Below are 20,124 nucleotides of genomic sequence, written 5' to 3' on the forward strand. Positions count from 1 at the left end.
CCAATTTTTAAAAAAAGGGATTTGCAGAGAGCCTGGAAACTGCGAGCCTGTTTTGTCTGATGTCTGTCCTGGGTAAATGATGGAAAGCATTATTAAAACAAGAATTTTGAAGTACATAGAAGAAACATCACACTGGGAAAGAATCCACATGGCTTTTGCAAAGGGAATCCCTGCCTCTCCAACCTTTTGGAGTTCTTCTCCATAGAAGGGGTGATCTGGTAGACGTATTTGTAAACTTGTTGAAAGCTTTTGACAAAGTCCTTCACCAAAGGCTGAATTTTTGACCCCATTGTCATACAGGGCAATAGGTAAACAGTCCACAAATACGTCTATCAAGGGCTATCTGCCATGGTAGCTAAATGGAATTTGATTCAGAGGAAGTCAGCCTTTCAATACCAGTTACCAGTGTGAGAGGCAAAGACCTGCTTGAGCCTCCTAAAAGCTTTAGGATGCCTACTTTTGGTAGTAAGTTGCTGGACTAGAAGGACAATTTTATCTGATCTAGGCAGGACTCTTAGGAACATAGGAAGCTGCCACATATGTCATTATGTTCTTGGCAGCTTCACAGTTGCATGATCATGCTCCCTTCAGTAAAGACTTGAGCACCTTTTTGGAGAGAGCTGTAAAGACTTTTTAAATATTAGGCTTAGCTTTAGGTGGCTGGATATTGAACCGGTTTCAAATAACGGAGCCTGCTTCTCCACCTGTTATGTAGAAGGACCAATCTGGTGAGCAGAGTGCATTTTCCTCCTGTGTGCACTCACAGGTAAATCCCCATATATAAAACACTGCTAACTAATCTTGCTGTGCAAGCCCTTAATAATTAAAATTGCCACATTTTTGCTGAGTGAAGTGACTGCCAGGTATGCTGATTCGACTGTCTCTTTATTTTTAACAGAAACCTGAGCCACAACAAGTTGACGGAGATTGATCCTTCTGATTTCTCTAACCTGCCAAACCTACGGGAAGTGTAAGTATTTCCTTCAGAAAGGACTTTAATCTTGGCTTCTCCCCCCACCCCCTCCCCGTGCCGCCTTCACTTCGATTCTGGCTGGGATGGCAGCAGCAAAATGTATACTTTCCCGTGACATGCTTTCATTGTATTGCTAGCTTGCATCAGCAGATTAAATCTGAGCCATTGTTTTTCTTTCATACTGTACCTGTATGCTTTTTCTTTTTTAATTAAGCAGTCAATTAGCGGAACACAACATCTCAATTAAACCGCAATACATTTATTGGAAATCATTGATGTTTTGTCTGCCTCCTTTTGTCTCTACCCCACTCTGCCTGTGCATTTCATAAGTTGGAATTAGCCAGAGTAGTTCAGGCAACCACACCTGGCTGTGTGGATACACTTTCATCTGGCAAGGCAGAATGGGCTCAGCTGTGACATCTGATGCTAACCTCTCCCCCCCCCCCCGAATCTCTTGGGGAAACAAAGGTGTAGTGTACTGTACTACAGAATTATTAACTCGTTCTCCTCCCACCTTCTGTTTGCTTGTCTGCGAGACAAGGTGGAGATTTTGGGTTTAGTGGCATGGTGGAAAGATTGCCTTGGCACCAGTTTGTGGTAGTGGAAGCCAGGAAAGAAAAGAGAAATATTAAGCTTGCTTGTAAAAGTTTATTCCCTTACCAGATCGTGGTCCATTTCTCTTACTGTAGCTTATATTCAGGTGGAAGGCTGTGGAAAAGGCATTAGGTTTATGTAAGGAAGGGCTGTACAGTGGTACCTTGGGTTAAGAACTTAATTCGTTCTGGAGGTCGGTTCTTAACCTGAAACTGTACTTAACCTGAGGTACCACTTTAGCTAATAGGGCCTCCTGCTGCTGCTGTGCCGCTGCCATGCAATTTCTGTTCTCATCCTGAAGCAAAGTTCTTAACCTGAGGTACTATTTCTGGGTTAGCGGAGTCTGTAACCTGAAGCGTATGTAACCTGAAGCGTATGTAACCTGAGGTACCACTGTAGCTCAGTGGTAGAGCAATTGCCTTGCATGCAAAAAGTTTCAGGTTCAATCCCTGACAGCCCCAAGTAGGTCTGGGAATGTCATAGAATTGTAGGATTGTAGAGTCGGAAGGGACCCTGACGGTTATCTAGTACAGCTCCCTGCAATGCAGGAATCTCAACTGGAGCATCTATGACAGATGGCCATCCAAACCTCTGCTTAAAAACCTCCCACCTGAAACTTTGGAGAGGTGCTGCCAAACCACCATAGACACATTGCGCATGACCCAGGGAGGCCACTTAAATTCAGCACCCGCATGTTGAGCTCTTGCTGTCTCTCCCCTGTCACCTTTAGGATCACTTATGCAGGGATGGGGAACCTGCATCCCTGCAGATGTTGATGGGCTACAGCTCCCATCATTCCAGACCACTGGCCTTTCCGGGTGAGGCAGATGGGAGTTGGAAGTCCCAACAGCTTCTGGAGGGGCGCAAGCCAAGTTTTGACAGCCATTGATGTGCAGCATAGGAAGCCATCCTGAACATTACAGGACCAGGGTGTGTGTGTGTCACCTGAATGTGGAGGTAATTGTCTTTGCCATAGTACCCCTATATGGCGGTAATATGGGGTTCTAGCATAAGGGAGCACAGTGTTCTGTTTCATAGATGAGGAAAAAAACATGCTTGTTCATATATATATATAGAGAGAGAGAGATTTGATTTTCTGCTATCAATTTTTAAAAGAAATGAGTAGCAAATTGAGTAAAGCTTCTTTCCCAAACATTTCTCTTTTTACAAAAAAAGAGAGAGAGTAAAAATAAATAAATAAATCTAAGTGCCTTTCAGCGAATCCTCAAGAGAACTGTGCTATTTTTGAGCAGGATCCATTTCAGCATGACATTAGCCTGGCAACTGGGCTGTAAATATTTTATACTGAGTGGCACTCCCACCTCCCCTTCTTTACCGCACAGAAGAGCACGATCAAAGGGGCTAGAGAAGACAGCTTCCAACCAGACAGCTAGTGGTCACCTTTGCTTGCTTGCGAACGTGTGTTTGGTGTTTTTTTTGAGGGACATTGGAGACCAGATGCCAAAGCCACTTACCCAACGCACGTTACAGCAAAACGTCTTGTTGGAACAATGTAAAATAACAACCGAGGTCTTGAAACCATTTGTTTTCGTGGCCTAAGCTCTAGGATATATGGGAGATTGCCAAGTTCTGACAAAACTGCAGACCTGCACCACCAGTCTCCTGTTTGTCAGACGCAACTAAAATCCTGTCCACTTCTGTAGCCTCCACGAATGCAGCCGTTTGCCCCAGTCAGAAGCGCCATATGTGCTGCGGTGCTCACATGGAGCTCCTCCACAAACAAGGTTCCCCATATACAGTGGTACCTCGGGTTACATACGCTTCAGGTTACAGACACTTCAGGTTACAGACTCCACTAACCCAGAAATATTGCTTCAGGTTAAGAACTTTGCATCAGGATGAGAACAGAAATTGTGCTCCAGCGGTGCGGCAGGAGGCCCCATTAGCTAAAGTGGTGCTTCAGGTTATGAACAGTTTCAGGTTAAGTACAGACCTCCAGAACGAATTAAATACTTAACCTGAGGTTCCACTGTATTTTGATTTTGTGTGTGTGCGCATTCCTTAGTACACAGTTGCTCCTTTTCCAGACAAGGACATCTGTAAGGCCAGAGGAGCTGCATCAGGCCACTGGGCCATCTGGTTAGCCACACTGGTCTCGCAGTGGCCAAGCACATGCTTGTGGAAAGCCCGCAAGCAGAGCCCTAGTGCAGTATCACTCTCTTCCCATTTGTGATTCCTAGTAACCTGTATTAAGAGTCCTACTACCTCTGGCAGCGGAGGTAGAACATAGCCATCGATAACTGCCTCCTCAGTAAAATGGTTTTATCCTCTTTATTTAAAAGCCATCCGAGTCGCTGGCCATTACTGACTCCTGTCGGATTGAATTCCATAGTTTAATTATGTTTCATGCGCAGAATGTATAATGCATACACCTGCAAGGGAGAGCTGGATTGAAGCAACGATGTCTTTAAAACATTATTTGAGCAATTACTGAAAATTAGCTACAGTGGTACCTCAGGTTAAGCACTTAATTCGTTCCAGAGGTCCGTTCTTAACCTGAAACTGTTCTTAACCTGAAGCACCACTTTAGCTAATGGGGCCTCCTGCTACCGCCGTGCCGCCGAAGCCAGATTTCTGTTCTTATCCTGAAGCAAAGTTCTTAACCTGAAGCACTATTTCTGGGTTAGTGGAGTGTGTAACCCGAGGTACCACTGTACATGGTTCAGGACACTGTGCACTATTCCCAGGGTTTTCAAGCCTATGGTGGTTCTTGGGGCAGTTTCCTTGATGTAGAAGAATTGGTTCGCATTAGTGCAAGCCCATTTTGATATCCCAAACAGGATATTTAAGTGCTAAGTTTCTGAAGGATCTATTTATTTGTTTATTCCATAAAATTAATGTAGCGCTTTTTAAGCACCAAGCTTCTGAGGGAGTTGTTTCTTTTGTTTATTCCATAAAATTTACACACCGCTTGATTTTTAAAAGAACCATCAAAGCGGTTTACATAAAGATTTAAAAAAATCAAGAAAAAAAACACAACCGCACTTTCAACTGTATGATAGTTAAAATACTAAAACAGATTTAAATTGCCTCAACTTTCTAAGCATCTGGACAGGCTTGTCTTAAAGAGATTAGGGGGAAAGAGACCTGAAATTTGTTTACATGAGGCCTTCATTCTCTCTTTCTTCAGACTTATCTCCCTAGAGCTTTTAGGATATCATGAGCCATAAATCCAAACAAACAACTTTTAAGCTATGCGGATCTGAAAACCTAAAGGGTAAATAAATGAGAACCAAATATGCATTTCCTTGTTAGAATTAGAAGCTCTAACACTGTTCTGAGGCAGAAAGTCAAAATATTTCCTCTTGATTCCCCCACCGCTGCTCTCCTTAATTGCTGGTTGGAGGGTGAAGGCCAGGAAATTTAGGCAATTTTCAGTCTGCCAGACAAGCAACTGTTATTATGGTAATTAATTGACTAATTCGACACACAAACAAGGGGTTTTTAAACCAAGAACAGAGGATGCTATGTGACCCAGATCAGCTTTCACTCCACTCACTGACAGAATTTAAATTCTGTGCCACTGAGATGGATGTTCTCTTCTGTCTGGTAGCGTAGCAATGGAATGACAAGTTGTGAAGCTTCTGTCTTAACAAATTCTGCGCACACACACCTTTAGAAAAGAGTTGCATATTCATCCAGTCATTCCACACACACCCCTTACATAATCCTAGTTTGCCTTTGTTTGAATGCAAATGTCTTCAAATCATTTCCAGAAGTTTATTTTCCTAACAGAATTTTTTAAATATATAGCTTATTTCAGCCTTTTACCTAAAGACAGGGAGATACAGCTTTGCACGAACATTTGCTTGTGAATGTGAAGGCCTGTACAAAAAGAATTCCTGATTGAGACATATAGATTTCAATAGTGAATAAGCCTATTTCAAACATATTACAGTCGTACCTCGGTTGTCGAACGCCTTGCTACTCGTACTTTTCGGCTCCCGAATGATCGAAACCCGGAAGTGAGTGTTCCGGTTCCCAAACTTTTTTTGGAAGCCAAACATCCGACGGGGACGTTCCACGGCTTCTGATTGGCTGCAGCAGCTTCCTGCAGCCGATCAGAAGCCGCGGTTTGGTTTCCGAACGTTTTGGAAGTCGGATGGACTTCTGGAACAGATTCCGTTCAACTTCCAAGGTACGATTGTAGCTTGTTTTTGACAATGGGCTGCAGCACATGTACAAGGGCATGTGTCTTGCATCCAGAAGGTCCCAGGTCATTTCTTTTCCCTGAGATGCCCAGAGAGCAGGCTGCCTTCCCCAACCTGTTGTCCTCCAGATGTTCTAGACTCATAACTCCTCTAATCACTAGCCAGCGTATCCAGGGGGCGATGGGACCTATAGCACAAAATATGTGGTGGACACCCTTGGCTGTAAGGGAAAGCTCTGGTTTGTTTATTTATTTAATTACATGCATATTCCAGCTTTCATCCAAGGAGTTCCAAGTGGCTTTCATGGTTCTTCTTCTCCCCCATTTCTTCCTCACAACAACCTTGTAAGTAATAGTGCCACTGTATTCTGCTTTGGTCAGACCTCACCTGGAGTACTGTGTCCAGTTCTGGGCACCACAGTTCAAGAAGGACACTGACAAACTGGAACGTGTCCAGAGGAGGGCAACCAAAATGGTCAAAGGCCAGGAAACGATGCCTTATGAGGAACGGCTAAGGGAGCTGGGCATGTTTAGCCTGGAGAAGAGGAGGTTAAGGGGTGATATGATAGCCATGTTCAAATATATAAAAGGATGTCACATAGAGGAGGGAGAAAGGTTGTTTTCTGCTGCTCCAGAGAAGCGGACACGGAGCAATGGATCCAAACTACAAGAAAGAAGATTCCACCTAAACATTAGGAAGAACTTCCTGACAGTAAGAGCTGTTCGACAGTGGAATTGGCTGCCAAGGAGTGTGGTGGAGTCTCCTTCTTTGGAGGTCTTTAAGCAGAGGCTTGACAACCATATGTCAGGAGTGCTCTGATGGTGTTTTCTGCTTGGCAGGGGGTTGGACTCGATGGCCCTTGTGGTCTCTTCCAACTCTATGATTCTATGATTCTGGGTAAGTTGGGCTGAGAGTGAGGGACTGGCCCAAGGTCACCCAGAGAGTTTCATAGCTGAGTGGGGATTAGAATTCTGGTCTCCCAGGTTCTAGCCTGAAATGCTTAACCACTACACCACAGTGGCTCACCACACTGGTTCCTTCCCTCTCCTGGGTTCCTAAGATTTCACCAGTTATTGCCCTGTATACTTTGAAACCCACGTCTCTTGCAACTGGAGCGATGAGTAACGGCCGAAATGAAGCATTTAAAAAGTCACGGTCGCTTTACATGCCCATTTCCCTTTGAAATAAGCAGGATTTGCACTGGAATCTTATGCATGTTTACTCAGAAATAAGTACTGCTAGTTCCATGGGGCTTCCTCCCAGGAAAACCGAGCTTTGGATTGCAACCTTCAAATTGACTGACTTTGGCTCATGTGCAGGGTTAAGCCCTGTGAAGCTTGTGCTTCAACCTCTCCTGTTGAAACCAAGGGGGCTTTTAAAGGGAGGGGCCTGCTTGCGTCATAGTTGAGCACTTTAAACATGAAGACTCTGACTCTCAAGTTGCTCAAGTCAGTGTCTCAAATTGCATGTTTACGGGATACAGGCAGAGCAACACCGACTGTACGCAGTGTCAGGAAAAAACACGCAGCCAGCGTGGGCCCAAGACACTTTGCTTTCTGCGATTAGGCATAACCATCCCTTCCATTCAGACACTAGTTCCAGATTTCATCTGTCTGCCCTCCTCATGGTGCCTCCCAAAGCAGGTTGCTTTCATTCTGCCAAGTGGCAGGGCTGGTTTGGCTCACAACCCTGCTTACGGGATAACACTTGAAGGGGGGCACAATAACTCCTCCACATGTGGAAAGACCATGCAGAGAAGATTGCTAGACTGCATCGTTCTCTTATATCTTTTGTCTTCCAACGTGCAGTGGTATCTCTGGTTACGAAATTAATTCATTCCGGAGGTGCGTTCTTAACCTGAAAACGTTCTTAACCTGAGGTACCACTTTAGTTAATAGGGCCTCCTGCTGCCGCCGTGCGATTTCTGTTCTCATCCTGAGGTAAAGTTCTTAACCCAGGGTACTACTTCTGGGTTAGTGGAGTCTGAAATCCAAAATGTTTGTAACCCAAGGTACAGTGGTACCTCGGGTTAAGAACTTAATTCATTCCAGACCTAATGGGGCTTCCCGCTGCCGCTGCGCCGCTGCCACATGATTTCTGTTCTCATCCTGAAGCAAAGTTCTTAACCCGAGGTAATATTTCTGGGTTAGCGGAGTCTGTAACCTGAAGCGTATGTAACCCGAGGTACCACTGTATTTGTAACCCGAGGTTCCACTGTACACCAATAGTTAGTCATACAGCCCCCTTCCCAGCCCCTCCACCCGAATTTTCTGTCAGGTACCACAGAGTTTGTGACTACTACTCAAACACATTCTTGGCTGTGTGTAACTCCCACTTTGATTAAGTTCATGAGTAAGATGCCATATGGGGTTACAGTTCTCCCCTCCTTTAAAAAACAGGAAAGGTTGCATGCATAGTACGGCAACAGGAGCTGCGCTCTGAAATCTCCGGGAGCTGAATGTGTCTCGTGATCTGCAGTTTGGCCACCCTTGATGGGGACCTGGCATGTGCTGCCGTTCCATAAATATGTCTTAGCAATAACTGAAGTAGGCATGGAATGTGCAGCTGGGTTTCTGTTACAAGTGTTCTTGGCAGAGACTTGGCTGGAAAGTCGCAAAGATACAGGAAGTGCCGAACGAATAGTTTTCTGCAAATAATCAAGCCTTCAAGGTAATGCAGGTTGTTGTTGTTGTTGATGGTGACAGCCGAAATCGAGCTTCATCCTTACAGCAAAACGACTACCTGAGGCTTGCCAATGCTTGTTTTTAAATTCGCCTCAGGGCAGTTACGACCAATAGTGTATAATAGTGTGCGAAAGGTTCTCTGAATCCCTTCATCCAGACTAGAGGGTAAACAACTTCCCTGTGAGGAAATATTAGAGCACTTGGGGCTTTTTTGTTTAGAGAGAAGGTGAGTAAGATGAGATTTGGTAGAGGTGTATAAAATTAGGCATGTTGCGCAGAATGTGGAGAGAGAGAGAAGTTTTCACATAACTTCAGAACTCGCGGGCATCCTGTGAAGCTGCATGTTAGAAAATTCAGGACATCTAAAAGTACTTCTTCAGATAGCGCATAATTGGCCTTGGTTGCACTGTTTGATAACCACCTCTGGGAGAGATAAAAGACAGTACTTCTTCACGGAGCGTATAGTTAAGCTGTGGAATTTGATTCCACAAGAGGCAGTGATTTCTACCAACTCAGATGACTTTAGAAGAGGATTGGAGGGCAAGGCTGTGTTCTGCCTTCATGGTCAGAAGCAGTAATGTTTCTGGATACCAGTGGAGAGGGCTACTGTGCTTAGCTCCACCTTTCCATGCATCTGGTCCACAGGCATCTGGTCGGCCCCTGAAAACACTGGATACTGGACTATAGATAGGCCATGGACCCGATCTAGAAGACTCCCAGCTCGTTATGTAAACATGCAATGATTTCTGTGTACTCAAAAGCTTGTGCGTTATTTTATGACATCTTGGTTGCCACCTCCACGAGAGGTCTTGGAGGGTGGCAACATGAGAATGGGCCTTTTCTGTGGTGGCTTCCCGTTTCTGGAGTGCTCTCCCTAGGGAGGCTTGTCTGGTGCCTTCGTTGCATATATTTAGGTGCCAGGCAAAAACCTTTCTCTTCAACCAGGCCTTGGGTAGATTAAACATTATATGACCTTTTAAATGTGTATGTGGGAGGAAGGTTATTGGTTTGTTTTGCAGTAATAATAATAATAATAATAATAATAATAATAATAATAATATATTTATTTATTTATACCCCACCCATCTGGCTGGATTTCCCCAGCCACTCTGGGCAGCTTCCAGCAAAATATTAAAATACAATAATACATCAAATATTAAAAGCTTCCCTAAACAGGGCTGCCTGTTTTATTACATATGTTGTGTTTGTATTTTGTATTTTTATGATGTGAACCACTCTGGGATCTTCAGATGAAGGGCGGTATGCAATTTTAATAAATAATAATAATAAATGTGTTGGTCTAATGAGATTTTGTAATTTGTTTTTCTCACGGGCTGGCATAGGTGCCATTTTGCTTTTTTGTTTTAAAATTATTGTTCTTTGTTTCTTCCAGGCATCTGAATAACAATGAACTGACAGCCATTCCATCCCTGGGAGCAGCTTCAGCCCACATAACTTCTCTGTACCTGTAAGTCTCAGTTTAGCATGCCTGTTGATATATTCTTTCTTTCAGGAATCTGTGCAGGGTGTGTGTGTAGAAAGCTGGAGCTTTCTAGAACACTCGGGATTCAATGTAGGTTTCTCATCCCTATGTTCCTGCCTCTTAAATATGCTGTCGGACAGGTGTGGCCCTCCAGATGTTGCTGAACTTTGACTCCCATCATCCATGCTTAATGGGTTGGACCAACCCCCATGACCCCTAACCATGGACATGATGGGTAGGGCCAATGGGAGCTGGAGTTAAACAGCATATAGGAGGGCTATCTGTCCCCCATCCCTGATCTAAAGGGAGAGCTCTGACATTTCCCTGATCTATATGTGACTGAAGAAAGATATGCAGTATCAACTTTGGACCTCAATAAAACGCATTTCCATAGATTCATTGCTTCTGCCACCCTAATCGTATTCCTGCCCTTCATTGTGCACTTCCAGAATTTATTGTACCCGGCGTTGCTCAGGAATTCCAAGAAACCCAAAGAACCTGTGCGGTTTAGAAATGGGTGGTTACCATCAGTGCAGTCTTGAAAGGCCACATCCACCATCTTGAGTCAAAATGGTGTCCACTTTAGAGAAACACAGATGAAAGCTTGCCCCTTTTTCTCGGGAACCGTCGTGAAGAATTTGGGTTACAATATCTCCAGGGTGCCCAAATTCATATCAAGCAGGACAACAAGCTTCAGAAATACAAAGTCGATGTTGCTTCTATTTGCCCCCTATATTGATTGAAGGTTGCAGTTGAGCCCAGTCATTTTCATACTTGGTCAGTGGCTGTTGTTATTCAGTTCCTCAAAGGAGGCATGCAAGGTCTTGGGAGAGAATATGATATTGGAGTGGAACGTGCAGTATACATGGTGTCCATCGAGCCCAGACTGTACACTCAGCATGGTATGAAACTAAGACCTAGACTTGGGCATGTTCCCCACTGTTGTGTGTCACATGACTGAGGCATAGGCCTGTTCACAGCCACACACCCCTCCCAAGAGATGATCAAGTGATGTTGCTACATTGATTAGGCACCACTTTTTCTCATTTTTACTTTGTGATGCCATGGTTCCACCGTTAGGTTTAACCAGGCTCCCTCCAAATGTTTTGAGACTACAATTCCCATCATCCCTGACCACTGGTCCTGCAAGCTAGGGATCATGGGAGTTGTAGGCCAAAAAGATCTGGAGGGCCGAGGTTGAGGAAGCCTGGGTTTAACTGTTGTTGTATTGCTTGTGGGCTAGCGCATTTGTTTATAGTGCTGAGATATCTCCTGCAAGTCAACATGAAATCAATCAGTAGGCATGAAAGTGAACACTGTTATTAAAAGGGGGGGGGGAGGCTCTTAATAAGATAGTTGCACAAGGGTGCAGTTTGTCAGCATCATAGCTTAGCTCCCTCACATCTAGCCACTGCTGTCAACTTTAGTCCTAGTTAGATATTTCCAGTGCTGGGCTGTCCTAGCTTAAGGCTTCCTACAGCCTGTGAAATATTGTGCGCTTCTGACTGATGTGAAGTGACCTTGATATATTTGTTTAATCCCCCACAAATTACATGGAGTACATAAGAGAGCAAGACAAATTGGCTGCATTCCTACTTTTCCATTAAGACTGTGCTAAAATATGGAAAGCTGCAGAGTTCCATCTTTCAGGTCAAAATTGGCAGCTGTGATCATGTCTTCCTCCCCCCCCCCCCCCAAATAGTTCATATTTCAAAGAAAACAAAGTCAAATCTAGATACTTAAGGGTCCATTATTTTGAGCGTATTTTGCTGCTCCCCCCACCTCCCGCCCCAATATGCCACTGCTGAAGGGCAAACCAGAGGAAGGCTCAGATGTCTCCGGCTTTATTTCTCCATTTTTTGCGGAGTTTAAAGTTTTGCTGTCACCAGAGTGAATGCTTAAACTACCTTTTATTCTTCAGTGGCAGTGATTTATTATCTACATCAGTGGTTCCCAAACTTCACAAACTGCCTGGAAATTGCTGAGCATCTTGGCGGACCACTTGATGGGTTTACCTCCCCGATGTAGCTGTTGTAATTCTATAGAATTCAAATTGTAATACAATAAGATGCCACGTAAGGAATAAAAGAAGCAAGACAAATACAGTTTTAAAAAAATCAATGTGAATATTTAATGTGATGGAGGTGTTGTCTTCAACCACAAATCCAGACATGCCAAAGACCACGGATAGTGTACAGACCACAGTTTAGGGAACGCTCCCCCCCCTACATTATGGTTAAATTTGCTGTTTGGGTGTTCATTGGGACTGGTTTGGTTCCCAGCCCATGCAAGGCACAACCTGCCAACCCTTTGCTTTTCTGATTAGTACTCAACCATTACATGCGTTGCTTGCGAGTTTTGAGACTATTTTCCAGACTTGGGTGTGAAATATAAACAAATTAAAGCTCTGCACAATTCCAGCTAAACTCTCACCACCACCACCACCGCTGCCCATACTGCTTCCTCAGATAAAAGATTGGGGTTTTTTTGGCCTGTTGTATTTTCTGGCCTGATTTTGATGATCCTGCAACTTGTCTTGTATATAGCAACTTTTCATGTTCAATTTGCTGCTGAAAGTCAGGTGTTGCTACTACAGCCAGGCATACCACATGCATCTGTGCTGCTATGTTTTGAGACTTAGCATAAAGTTTAATTATTCACTGGGGAGCAGATTTTTATATTTCTCCCTTTCTGCTTTGAAAACATTGCCAAAGCGGTTCATCTCCGACACCAGCAAACAGTTGGGGAGGGTTTTCATGGAACAGAAGAAAACAATTTGTATCTGAGTTAACCAAAGTCAGGCCTGTGAAGACATTTAAATGCTAACAACTGTTAATGCTACACAGTCACTGTTCTACCCCAGGAAACTCAAAGTGTAGGAACCAGATTCTGATAGCCATCTGTACTAATTCTAAAGTTACACAGGGAGGAGCATTTTTCTCATTCTTCTCTCGCAGCAATTTTATTTAACCATAGTCCACAGAAGAGAACATGTGGGAGTTATTTACAGCTGTTTTCAGAGAATGTGTAGCTGTGGAATTCCCTCTGCTACGTTTATTGTTCCATCATCTAGTGTTCTTAACTCCCTAGGTCTTTTCTTAAGGGTCCCGGTGGACCCTGCATTTCCAATACTGTTGGCAGTGACGGTGGAATGCTGAGCACCAGAATCTAGCTTCCAGACTCAGGAACCAAAATAAGGCCTAGAGAAGGACTGGGAAACCTTTCACTGCACCCTGGATGTGGGATAGAGAGTACCACATTTCCCTTGTTGAAAGCTGGTGGAGTCTGCATTGCAGGAGGGGCTGGAGTCAGACATGCACAGTCACATGCTCTTAACACACACAGAGAGACACACTTGACATTCACAGGTCCTCACACATGGGGACTTGAACACAATTATGCACAGTGACACATGCTCACACATTCTCCTCGCTGGTGCAATTAAGGCTTTTTGCTTGGTTTTTTTTTAAACCTCTTTTTAGAGCCCATAGGAGGGGTGTTTCCGAAGTCTAAATGCTGTGTGTATATTTGAAGGGGGGGATTTAGGCTGGGGGGGGGGGAACCCCTCCTATTGGCACCAGTAGGTACTTTCCCCAAACCTAAATGTGGGGTGGTGGTGGTGTTTTTGGCGTTGGTGTGTGACAGTTGTGAAGCAAAATGTCAGTCTTTCTTCCCCCAGTTGTATTAACCCATGATATCAAGCCTTGGCCAGTTGGCTTAAAAATCACCCTATTGACTTCAGTAGCATTTTTGGAAGCCTAATTGAAGTGCTGGTAGGAAAAGCTGCAGGCTGGCCTGGATGGGGAGTATCTGGTCTGTGGGTGCTCAGTTACCTATACGTGGCCTAGAGCCTTGTAAAATGAAGAATGGCCCAGAGATGCTCAGACTGTGATCCGACGAGTTAATTGAAACTGTTTTGAATCTTTTGTGTGGCTATCAGATGTAAAGATGATGCAAGCAGTCAATCTGCTGTTCCCCAGCACAGACATACATAAACCATTTTTTAGGTATCCCAGGAGTGTAAGAACCATTTGTTACAAGGGCACTCGCATCTGAAGAAAAGTCTTGCGAGCAGAGGAATAGGAGTTGCTGCTGTATGGTACCTGCGGCAAGGGGTAGAATTTGTTAGGGTGGTCGCAGGATGGAAAAGAGAGGGGCCTGCTGAAGAGAAAGCAATGCTCCTCCCTACCTAATTCTGCATCCAAAGTGTCTCCATGCTTTTACCAATCTTTCCCCTTCTGCTTTTGTGGCTACGGCAACAGCTTTGATATTATTATGGGTGAACTGAGAGGATGTTCCTAGTGCCTGCAACAACTTCGCTGTCGCTGTCTTTTCCTTTATCTGTTCCTTGTTCTCTTTGTCTTCCTTCTGCCATTGTTAAATTGCCACGTTTCCTCCCATGTTGTAAATTGGGGAGAAATGATGAGATCTTTTAGATAAGCTGATTGTTGTTTTGTCGTTTAGTCATGTCCGACTCTTTGTGACCCCATGGACCAGAGCACACCAGGCACTCCTGGCTTCCACTGCCTCCCGCAGTTTGGTCAAACTCATGTTGGTAGCTTCGAGAACACTGTCCAACCATCTCATCCTCTATTGTCCCCTTCTCCTTGTGCCCTCCATCTTTCCCAACATCAGGGTCTTTTCCAGGGACTCTTCTCATCTCATGAGGTGGCCAAAGTATTGGAGCCTCAGCTTCAGGATCTGTCCTTCCAGTGAGCACTCAGGGCTGATTTCCTTCAGAATGGATAGGTTTGATCTTCTTGCAGTCCATGGGGCTCTCAAGAGTCTCCTCCAGCTGATAGTTACTTTTAAAAGTTGCAGACTCTCAATTCCTTGATATGGATTAGGTTTCCATGATGATGATGATGATAACAATGACAATAGTAGTGATGTTTTTTATTGTGTGTCTCTGGAGTTGAATGCTAGCTGCCTGTCCATTTTTCCCAGTCGGGAGGAAAACGAAGGTGAGAACTTGCTATGTTCATTGAATTACTGCTAGTTTCCACCCTACCACACCCAAGTCCCCAAAAACCATGTAACAGAAGATTTTTTTTTTTTAACACAACCCACAATCTTTGGAAAAGACTCTTACCTATCTTATTTGCATTGTTTCACCTACTGGGAGGCTGACTGATGTTTCGCACGGCAGATGTGTTGGCTATGCATATATGTAATGGTAAACACTTTGAAGACCTGCTTTCCACTAGGTAGGAGCCACATACTGGGGAGCCGTAGCCAATGGTGACTTCTTCGCCCTTCCCCGCATCTCCTTTTCACCCTCAACAGCAGTCGCCAGAGAAACATGGATAAGTTTAACATTGGCATTCATTGCTTCTGTAGTAGGGTTGGAATGGAGAATCTAGCTAGACATATTTTTTTTACTGCAGTCATCAAACACAAAGGCATTTTATGACCCAATACACCCAACAGCTTGCCGGTTGTAATCCTACATTCTTGAGTTCCTCCAGCATTATGATCCTGCTAAGAGAAAGCACTGGATAGGAAGAAGTCGCAAGCAGAGTTAAGAGCGTTTCCAAGTTTGTTTTGTTTTTGACCAAAGGAGTGGAAAACAGGATTAGCTAATTCGTAAAGAACACAGCGGTGCTCTGCAAAGTGTTCAGTGCCAGAGTGAGATCAATAGGGCTGCACAGCTGCCAAACAGAGCATAGCTCTCTCTTTTAAAACATTAGTCATCTTTGCAGACTTGTTAGTGTAGAGGTCAGGCATAGGCAACCTTCGGCCCTCCAGATGTTTTGGACTACAGTTCCCATCATCCCTGACCACTGGTTCTGTTAGCTAGGGATCATGGGCGTTGTAGGCCAAAACATGTGAAGGGCCAAAGGTTGCCTATGCCTGGTAGAGGTGCTTTCACATTAAGCTGCAGTTAGCAGAGAAGTAATAATGGGAGGTAAACAATCTGTTCTGCCATTGGTATTTCAAAATACATGGGTGTGAAGCTTTCTTGTATACAAAGACCTTTTAAACAGAGCTTCCAGGCTCTCTATGCAAGTATCAGTATCATGGGAGAGCCCAAGTGGGGGAAAGATCCAGGGAAGACGTAGCAAACATGGTGCGCTCTAGATGCTGTGGACTACAACTTCAATCATCCCTGATTTCTGACCTAGGGCTGAAAGCCGAAGTCCAAATCCTAGGAAGGAAGATGGAAGGAATCCAGTTTGATTAGCCTAGAGAAAAAGGTTGTTTGTTTGAAATCTGCCAACTCCACTTTTTATTTAGAAGGATCTGGGGGAAGAGAGGGAGCCTATGAATGATTTTAAACGGCAGGTTTAATGGCTGATCTCTAAGGTTTCATGCATAGCACAGATGCTTAGGTGTGGTGCACTGAAGGTTAACCTAAACAACTTGTCTTGTCTAGTTAAGAAAGAAAAAGTCCAGGGGGGAATCTAGGCAGATCGAACCTGGTGTACAACTGACTGTGAACGTTTACTTCATTGTGGGCTTGATCCAACCAATCCACAGTCATCCCATTTCTTTCAACAGGAGAGCTTATTGAACCCCTCTTCCTTTTGGCAAAAAATAAATGAATGGCTATTTCTCCATGACAGAACTCTGCAACCCACAGATAAATTGCATGAAATTTCCTGTTTTAACTGCAAGTGTGATTAATAAATTACATGGAAGATGGAATGTGCAGCTTTTTCTGCTTCCCAATTTAGTTTGGGCTGCATAAGAAACCAAAGTTCCCATGCTCCCTGTCATGAAATGATGGTCTTGAGCATGGTCAAGAGCATCTTTTTCCTGTTAAAGAGAAGCTAGAAAAACCTTTCCTGTCTCCCTGTCACTGTTTCACACACCATCAAATCATAAATAACTCCCCACCCCGACACCTATTTTCCTTTCTTTGGAAGTACTTGGGAATAAGGTTGAGGGGTTTGTTTTAGCTTTCTCGGAAAACCTTGGATAAACTTGAGACACACCCCTTGCATTTCCCAAGAACACTTAAATACATATTTTTGAGTGGAGCCCTCCCATCGCTAGTTTACAGCACACTAGCTCTACCATCAAATAAATCAGCTCCTCTCCGGTGCAGCTGTCGGGTGTGGTAATTCAGCCTGTTACATATCAAGTGGTGCCTGAAAGTTTCAATAAAATAGCCTGGCTCTGCATCTCGCTTTTTAGCTTTTTTTTGGTTTTTAATTGATGATCTTGCCCGGCTACCATTGTAGCGACAAGTTCAGTTCAGTGCATTGTGGCTTTCCAATGGCGCTCGGAGGTTGTCAACCGCTGCTCTTGTGAAAGCATGGTTTGGGCACCTGGGCTTGGTTAAGGCAACAGGAAGACAAGGGGGCGCAGGGAGGCTTGACCTATTACAAATTCGCAAGCAGCCAGTCCAGAAGTCCGCATGATGGTGCACTTCCCACCGTGGGCTCCATTTGCTGTTGCAAAAAGTACTTCTTTACCTCTTGGAGAATGTCTCCCACCGTGTACGCCTTCTTGCCTGCTTTCTCAGCCAGCAGTGGGAGCTTAGCAAGTTCATTGTCGTTTTCATTAATGAAGGTCAGGTTGGGCACATTGAGATGAGAAGCCACCATCCACTGGAGAATAGCCTGCAGCTCCTTGTTCACGGGGCTGTCGTCCGCATTCTGGTTGCCCACAATTACTTCAGAGTCGGTTAACTGTTCGCCGTTCGCCGGCGAAGTTGATGTTTGGCCTTCCGAGAAGGAGTCGCCCGAACCGTTTTGTTTGTCTGGTAAGTCGTCGGTCGCTGTCTCGGAGGCGTCGTCTTTAGCCGTGCGTAAGGACAGCTTTGTGACGGATAGTGACAGTTGATCCATCGGTTGGTCGTCCGTCTGGTTCATGTTGTCACTTGCAACAGAACCACCCATGGCCTGTTCTGGTACAGCCCTGTTGGATTGGGATGAGCTCTCAGGAGCAGCCGTTGTTCCAGTGGAGCTGTGAGACATATTTGCAGCAGCTCACTAGACAACCTTACCCAGGGCTGTACAGAGTTGCTCTTTTGAGTTGAGCAGGTTTGATGACCCAGCCGGACACGAGATGTTTGCCTGCTCTCTCAGATGCCCATGCTCTTAATACTGACCTGATAGCATTTTCACTCCTGTGGGCACATAGTTTCTATGCCAACGGTGACATCACAAATCATCATTATTACTCACCAGCCAATGGTATGCTAGCAGTCCTTTATTTATTTAGTCTTGTGTTTCCCAAACTTGAGCCTCCAGCTGTTTTTGGACTACAACTCCCATTATCCTTAGCTAGAAGGACCAGTGGTCAGGGATGATGGGGATTGTAGACCCGGGTCTGGGAAACATGGATTTAGATGTTGAGCCTGCCTGATTCCAACAGCTCTGGGCAGTCTATTACCCTGTATGCTACATGATACAATAGATAATTGAAATCCATGAACAGATGAACCCCATGACTTGTAATGCTTCCAGATTTTTCCAAGGTTTTGGAATATTCCCAGAAAGAGGAGCTCTTCTTCTCAGAGAAACCACCAATAATGTATTTGTACTTTCCTGACTAACCCACCTATATATCTATTTTTTAAAAAATCAAGCCAGGTGTGGGGAACCTTTGGCCCTCCAGATGCTGCCAAATCATGGCCAAAGGCCAAGGGAGATGGAAGTTGTAGTTCGGCAACATCCAGAGGGCCCAAGCTAAATCATTGGGGAAAAGCAGAATAACAATGGTATAAAAATCCAGCATGAAACTTCAGCCAAGCAGATAAAATTCATATTACCTGTTAAAGAACTGGGCAAATGAAAATCTGTTTGCCAGGATTTGGAATGACATCACAGTTGCTGCCAGGCCAGCTTTCATGGAGAGGGTATTCCATAAGCAGAGTGCCACAACTGAAAAGTTCTTCCTCTTAAGTCATTACTTACCTAATTATAGGTGGTGGCAGGGAAATGTACTGGTTAGGTAAGCTCATGTGGGATGCACATTCGTCCCACCAAATTAAGTACTGTCTGAAACTCCAGAAAGCGGCTGCCAGTCAGTGTTGACTATACTGAACTAGATGGACCAATGGTCTTGGTATAAGGCACCTTCCTATGTTCTGTGAAGAATATTGCATTTGGTAGCTTCCATAGAGTGAAAAAGCAGCATATAAATTTAAATCCCTGAGGCTATAAAATTAGAATCTTAAAACTGAAAGGCCCCTAAAATTCCTGGGATTTTAAAGCCCAATAAGCAGTTTGTGTTTGTTTGTTGCATTTGTATCACACCTTTTTCTTCATTGAGCTTATGGTAGCATTCTTGGTTCTTTCCCTGCAAATTGTTTCCTTGCACAATTTGGTTTTATGGGCTTTTTTTTTTTTTTTTTTTTTTTTTTTTTGCGTGTGGAAATATCTGTGCCAAGTGAAGGATTGATACTGGGGTGGTTTGCAACTTGTAATATCTGATTGCAAAGCAGCCTCATGCTTGGCTTGTAGCGACACAGAGCAGTCTTTCTACCTGCCAGGAGATTGTCTAATCTAATATAAATATCAGCTAGGACAAAGCGCTTGCAAAGATAATTCCTCCGTAGCTCGCTCATAGTCTGGGTGGATTTCAAATGTAAATAGCTGTTGAATTTTATAACAAAGGTGTGTTGTCGCTTAGCATATTGGAGGTGAGAATTCTCTCGCAGCTCCATGTTTTTTCAGATTGCTCTGGGCGAAATAATAGTAATAACGATAATAATTTCAAGGCGCACAGTCCTTGATTTACCACGGCCAATATTTTAATAAAAAAACACCTTCAGGTGCTCTGTATTGATAAAGAATTCTTATGGGACTTGTTCCTTCCTGTCTGCAGCCAAGCTGCGTCGTGCATCTACATCCAAGTATATAGAAAGCAGAGAGAGGTTTGTTTACACAGTGAAAATGGAATAGCGGCATTCTTGGAACAGTGTTTACCTGCTTTTGTCAACGTCCCAGTTCTCAACACTCTGGCCCGCTCGAGTGTGACCCAGGAATGCCATCAGGGGCACACAGATCTAGGCTCTAAACTTTGGCCGTGGTGGTCTTGGGCCCTCCTTTTCGTCCTACGTAACTTGAATTGCTGCAGTTAACTTGTAATATTGGAAAAAGTAAAACACATATTTCTGGTTGGGAGAACCCACTGCCCCTGGGTAGCCACACACCCCTTTCAGAAATCCTGATGGGGGTCTGTCTTTCAATATAGAGGCCTGTCCTCCACACATTGCCATCCTGTATAATGGCCACCCGTTTTGCTAGTGTATAAATCATCTTG

The 20,124-nt window shown here is 44.3% G+C and overlaps 1 protein-coding gene across 1 annotated transcript in view; it reads left to right on the plus strand.

Annotated features, from left to right (window-relative positions):
- The window catches only part of LRIG1 (leucine rich repeats and immunoglobulin like domains 1), a 127,174-nt gene that overhangs the window by 56,473 nt on the left and 50,577 nt on the right, over positions 1-20,124 (plus strand). Inside the window, exons 2-3 of the mRNA XM_080995653.1 lie at positions 899-970; positions 9,817-9,891. Coding sequence (XP_080851779.1) covers positions 899-970; positions 9,817-9,891 — 147 coding nt within the window. The remainder of the gene's footprint in view (positions 1-898; positions 971-9,816; positions 9,892-20,124) is intronic.

Source organism: Podarcis pityusensis (genome assembly GCF_964106645.2).
Source record: "Podarcis pityusensis genome assembly, chromosome: 2".
In the NCBI taxonomy this organism is placed as follows: Eukaryota; Metazoa; Chordata; class Lepidosauria; order Squamata; family Lacertidae; genus Podarcis; species Podarcis pityusensis.